Source organism: Cryptomeria japonica, chromosome 5, assembly GCF_030272615.1.
Source record: "Cryptomeria japonica chromosome 5, Sugi_1.0, whole genome shotgun sequence".
Classification (NCBI taxonomy): Eukaryota; Viridiplantae; Streptophyta; class Pinopsida; order Cupressales; family Cupressaceae; genus Cryptomeria; species Cryptomeria japonica.
Genome location: NC_081409.1, coordinates 719,045,584 through 719,052,091, shown reverse-complemented (window position 1 = coordinate 719,052,091; position 6,508 = coordinate 719,045,584). Strand labels below are relative to the sequence as shown.

Sequence of the window (6,508 nt, the reverse complement as noted above, 5' to 3'; positions counted from 1 at the left end):
GTTCAGATTAAGATAACAAGACTTGAAAGTTATAGGATTATTAGGACGTTTGTAGGCTTCTGGACATTCAATTTACTTTGATATCAATGGTGTTCAAGGAATCCATCAAATTGCAAACTCTTCAAAAAGGGATTTATTTTAATATTTGCGCAAATGATCGTAGGGGCTGGTCTTTTCTTGCAAGCTTGGAAACAAAACTTTCATTCCACCAATTATGATCTATGGTTACATCCTCGCTACATCAGATTTTATAACGTCCCAAAGGAATATTGGGACGTTGTTCTTTTGTTTGGAATTGAGAATAATTTAGGAGGATTTATGAAAGTCGATGAAAATGTTTATGATGAACAATATCTTGATACAAAAATGGGATAGATGGTGATCTTCAAAAGATTGGGAAGTTTTTTGTTGTGCTATGATCACTAGCCTAAAATCATCTTTATTGGCAGTTGTAAAAAATAAGCTTATTACATAAAATAGAAAATCTTTCTATAGATATGGACTGATGGGAGTATAGCAAAAAAAAAAATGCAGGATTCATTTTCTAGAAAAATCTTTCTTATATTTGATGAACTAGTGATGCTTTAGAGAAGATTTCAGGCACAAAAGAATCGGAGAGGAGCGTTGACAATAACTCAACCCTAAAGAAATTAAGAATAGACAATTTGCAACATCAATAAACTTCTTTTAATAGGAACATGAATCTTTAATTACAGCTTGATCACATGATCAATTGATCGAATGATGAGAAATAAGAAATGCAATACAATTACTTTAATAAAGAGGTCTTGGACATTATGGGATGTAGTCATATACATATTCATACAAAAATCAAATTTAAACAATCTAACTTAATGTCATTCAAAAACTATGCATGTTGTTCTCATGCAAAATGGAAGAATTGATATAACAACAACCTCTTCCTTAATTTCAAAGAATAATCAGCTCAACAAATTTTATTAAAAAAGAAAAAAGAAAAAGAAAAGAAAAGAAGATAAGATAATTTCTTAACTTTAGTAAGCTTATCTCCTACCACGATGCACTAAATTCTTTGCTTGTAACTTTCAAGCCTATTCCAAAGCTGATTTCGGGGGTGGCTAATTTCTGTGGCTTTTACAAGATCTGCATCTTATTCATGCAAAGCAACTTTTTTCTAATTTGTAATCTTCCTGCAACTTACTCTTACAAATCAAAGGCTTCACCCTTTTCGAAGGTAGATTCAAACTTGACAAATTATACCAGATGATCTTTTTGACTTTGATCTCCTCTTTTAAAAGAATTGGCTTCACTTTTTATACAATCGATTTGGAGCAGTGGCAAACATTGGGCGATCTCCTCTGAAGTGACGCCTCTTTATTAATTAAAAATAATTCTTTCAAAAATGAAGCCAGCGGCTGATGTGTTCTTTGCAGGCTGCGATTTTCCTTGCTATCGAGCAAGTCTTCCTCTATTAGATATGGCTTTGATGCAAGTGCAGCCATGTGCCAAATGGGAAAACAGAATATGCGCATCTGCCAGAGGATAAAGGAAGAGGTTTATGCATGCAAAGTGTGGAATTAAAGACTCAACCATTACCATCATGGGAGAGGGTCATGAGAAAGGCTGCGTAGAGAGACAAATAATAACAGAGTAAAAGCATATGGTAAACACATCTCTGTTGTATTGAAGAGGGGAAAGGTTGAGGGTATAAAGGGGCCCAAATAGAGGAGAATGGGTATCGGCCTTGAAGGTAGCTGTGTGTCGAGCGGGTAAGTGAAAAAAAGATTGAGGCATCGATCAGAAACAGAAATATAAAGAGAAAGCTGTGTAGGCCTGAGAAGAGGTGAGCCCTCTGCAACAAAGGGAAAGTGCAAAGGAAGCAGAGATAGAGCCAGCGAAAACAGAATACGAAGAGGGCTGTGAATGAGGTAAAAGGGGAAAGAGGGAAGTGGCTGCTAAATAAATAAAGATGGGAATCAGCCAACGAGGAATTAGGAATGCATCGGCCCAAGAACAGAGTAGTGGGTCAGAATCGGCCCAGGGAAAGATAGAATGAGATGAGGCCGCTTGGAAATTGGTCTGAGCTTAGAGAAATAGGGTTTGGAGGTTTTGAACAGAGTTGAAAGGCCATTGACAGGCCAAGCTTGTAATTAATTTGTCGCAATAACTTGATGGTGACATGGAATTTAATAAAGTGGAAATCTTTGTTTTCTTGCTAAGTGAGTTTATGAGTTGTGAATTGTCGGTTGAGTGAAGTTGCTGCTGGGAAAAGACTTTTGTTCTCCCCTTCATCAGAATCACTGGATCCCTTGAATGGAGCGTCTTGGAAACAAGGGCACCTCTAATACTTTGATGCCCACGATCTTTTTCTCTGTTGATACTAAACAATGCGAACATTCCCACTCCGATATCAAATGTAGTTTCCGAAACCAGCCCTTGCCCTTAAACCAATTGATAAAAAGATTACAGTAAATTGAGAGAAAAGATAACAGTAATAAAAACGGTGATAAAATCAGATCACTTACAAGAAAAATAAATTAATCATTCATGGATTTCAACGATTGCAGAATCCTCTGTTTTTTATTACTGGACTGTTTTGATACACAGCAGTCTTTTGTTCCAGCTTGATTGAAAACTACGCTAGGCTTGAATACAAATAGAATTCAATGCAATAGTTCATAGCATAACAGAAGGAACTTATTACGCATTAGCGGTCACATGCATCATCATTGATTATTCGTTGGCAGAGGAAAAGGAAAAACAGAGTTGTTAGCTGAATTTAAGATCTTCTTAACTGAATTTAAACGAAAACAAACTACAATTAAAACTAACTGTCCAAGCAACGCAAGGAACGAAGGGCACGCAAAAACAGGTGGCCGATGGCAGAACTGAATGATCAACTGGACGGCCAGCATCAATCATCAACAAACCCCATGTAGATTTTGCAGAGTTTGTGAATAACTAGAGTTTGACATATATCGAACGACCGAGTAGAAATTGTCATTGATAAACAGAATATTAGGGTTCAACTATATGGGAAAAGTAATGAAATGGGGAGAAACTAAAATTTGAATCGGTACTGTAGATCCTAAATGAAAAGATTCAAATAGAAGAAAGGGTCAGTCAGCCTATCTTGAGGAAAACTTCTTGGTTAACTTCAGTTAGCCTATTTTGGAGAGGTTTTATTAGAAGATGGAGATTGCTGCAACATTAATAGAAGTTAACCGAAGATTCAAAAAATAGCTTTTGGAAAAATTAGACTTCCGTTTACTTTCTATGTACATTTCCATGCTTAATGGCCAAAAAAATAACGGAAACTGTTGAAAAGTAATGAGATCAAATACCCGTGTGGAGATCATTTTATCGTTTGAACAACAGAGGCGAAGAGGTGACTCCTGTCTGCCGATTTGTCTTGCCAAGTCCCTCACTAAATCGTGCATTCTTATTTTGAAGCTCCCCTTTGCTCTTCTCCAAATACCTACACTCCAATCCACGCTTTCAACCTGAAAATAAGTTCATTAGTTACATTACTATAATAAACAGTTCAAATGACATATATAAATGATGATAAAAATCTACTCCTATTTAAGGGTTGCAGGTAATATTTTACCTGTAACGTTCTTGAACGAATTATATCTGCAAGCTCAAATTCCACAAGGCATTTCTGATGGAGCGTCTGAAGGCATTGAAAACCATTATCATTAAATCCATCCAAAACCCTCTCCACCAGATCTCTGTCTTCTCCCATTAAGAAATGGGCAACGTCTAAAAAGGCCTCTTTCTGTGTATCGTCGAGAGATTTATAGCTATCCATTACTATCCTTCCTAGTACGTGTTCCGGCAGTTGTTTACAGAGGCTTTTCAACTGCTGCTTCCACTTTTCTGGGTCACGTTCATTGTGGAGCTGCCTGGCTAAAATTTTCAAAGCCAAAGGAAAACCACCACACATACTAACCAACTCTTCCACCATATCTTTCAAATCGTCGACTGGTTTGGCGTTGCCGAAGGCATACCAGCAGAATAGCTCTTGGGCTTGTTTCTCAGCTAGTAATTTGACATTGTATATTTCTATTTTAGAACTGACAAACAAAGTTTGGTCTCTAGATGTCACCAAAATCACACTGCCATTTCCCAGCCAATCCTTTACACATAACAGATTGTCTACTTGCTCTGTGTTATCTATATCATCAAAAACAATAAAAACGCGTGTCAACCCTGTTAGACGATCTTGAAGCAAGGCCTTACCTCTACGCGAATCCTCAATACACAAATTCTTATCACGCAGCAGATTTCTGAGGAGTGTTTGCTGCAGACATGGTATTTTCTCTTTACTCACATCAGACAAGAAACAACATCTCTGGAATTGGGAACACATGGAGTTGTAGAGATGAGTAGCCAGAGTTGACTTTCCCAATCCGCCTAGCCCCAAAATCCCGACAACGTGGGTGCTCTTTGATTCACTTCGACTCAGAACTACCTTTTCGAAATGCTCCGCCGCTTGACGAAGTCCCACAGGGTACTCACATACATGCAGTTGTTCCCTTCCTACCTTTACTAATACAGTCTCTACGATTTCTTTCAATCGCTCTCCATGGTCGCTGAAACAATTTTGGGACTTGTCATAAACCAGAAGTTCAGATTAAAAACTTTAAATCAATATATTTTCATATCATGTGAATACTTACTCTATCTCTGTCCTGAATGGGATGCCAGAAATAGCAGAAACTTTTTCGAGGGCTTTTATCCAGCTTTCCACTCGTTCATCGGTAACCCTGCCTTTCCTTCTATGCTCCTCAAAGGCTGTGGCATATGTTCCCTTCTCCACATGACGAAGTTCTGAAGGTTCGATGTCATAGAATATGGGGATGATCTTAATAGAAGTTGGGTCAGAATCAAGCATCCATACCAGCTCATCCAAACACCACGGGGATTGCGCATATGTTTCGGAGAAAATGGCGATCTGAACGGAGGCACTACGAATGGCAGATTGAATTGCAGGGGTTAAGAAATCCCCCACTTGCAATTCCTGTTTATCGAGAAATACCCTCAATCCATGCGTTTCGAGAGCATAATAGATATGACTGGCAAGGGTTTTCTTGACATCAGGTCCTCTGTGATTAATAAAAACATGATACGGAGGAAACACTTCTTCCATAAGGAGATCAAACTCTTACACAGTGTAATGCAACAAAGATAAACTAACAAATAGACTGACACAAAGTAAGAAACCGGAGGAACCAGTCAGAGAACCGTGACACAGGGAAGCGCTCGTCTATGAGAATTACTCAAACTTAGGCACACACAGAAAGTTAGGGTTGCAGGTATGATGGTTCGGTCAAACTTACCTACAAATTGATTGCTTTTTAATTCTCCCTTAAAATTGAAAAACAAAAAAAGGATAGGTTTAAGATGGGAAAAGGAAATAACGTGCTTTTTGGCTGTGGTATGATTTTAGTTAACAAATTCTTTCAGACTGTTTAATGTCATACAAATTAGTCTAATTGGCGCGGCATTCATTATAATTGATTCGATCTATCGTAACGTGTCCAATTTTCTATATATGTTAAGTAAGGGTTGTGTTGATATCCCATTTTTGAAATGGCATTGTTAAATAATAAGTGTTTAAAAGAAAGTATGTATAGGCACCTAGTGGGAAAATGGGAACATACCCCAAGCCTTGGGAGTTTAGGATAAATTTAGGGATGCCCCATCAAGAAGATAGTCAAGTATGAAGAACAAAAGGGTGCCCTCAAAATGAGTATAAAAAGGAATAAGCAGGTAGGGATAAGATGATATAATAGATTTGGATAGGGGATGCAATTGACTAATAAGAAAAGAGAATTTTGGGAATATAAATGATATTCATGGTACATGGTTTGAATCATGATTATGAGACACTTTGATGCTCTCTATATCATATAATATGGAAGACCATGATGTTATTTTTGCTATGTGGTACAAGATTGACTCAATGGGAAAAGTAGTCATCAAAAGAAATTTGACACATAAAACCATGATATGGAATATCATGATGCTTGTTGTTGAAAGATTCTTAAATAAAAAACATAAATGTACACCAAACTCAAAAGATTCTCAACAAAAAAATATATGAAAATCCAAAGACCAAACTAGATTTTATCCTATTCAAGTTAAACGCAAAATATTGATTGATGATGATGATATCTAGCATTTTTTATGTAGGAGTGGTGTGTCCTAGGAAGAACTTAAGGATTGGGAAGGATAGTTCCTAATAATGATGTTAATTTATTTAGGGATGATTAAGGCTTCTATTAAAATGAGAAATAAAGAACATGGGTTCTTTTGAATGGCTACTAAACTACTTGGTGAGATATTTTTCTAATGCTTCTATTCCATTGCTATGTTCTACAAGAGTAGTTTTATATTTCACAATTTATTTATTTTCTACTTCATTTCAATTTTTCTAAGGGATATTATTTTCTTGTATTTAGATAGATGGTATGTGCTAGGACAAAATGTTCTTTAGATAGTATAATGCTTTTATTTCTAA

General features: G+C 36.7%; 1 protein-coding gene across 1 annotated transcript in view; it reads right to left on the bottom strand.

Annotated features, from left to right (window-relative positions):
- The window catches only part of LOC131876402 (disease resistance protein RPV1-like), a 22,617-nt gene extending 17,213 nt beyond the window's left edge, over nt 1–5,404 (bottom strand). The window contains exons 1-3 of the mRNA XM_059221676.1: nt 4,665–5,404; nt 3,590–4,577; nt 3,324–3,482 (exon numbers count right to left, since the gene is read on the bottom strand). Coding sequence (XP_059077659.1) covers nt 3,324–3,482; nt 3,590–4,577; nt 4,665–5,134 — 1,617 coding nt within the window. The 5' untranslated portion in view covers nt 5,135–5,404. The remainder of the gene's footprint in view (nt 1–3,323; nt 3,483–3,589; nt 4,578–4,664) is intronic.
- Between the last annotated feature and the right edge of the window lie 1,104 nt (nt 5,405–6,508).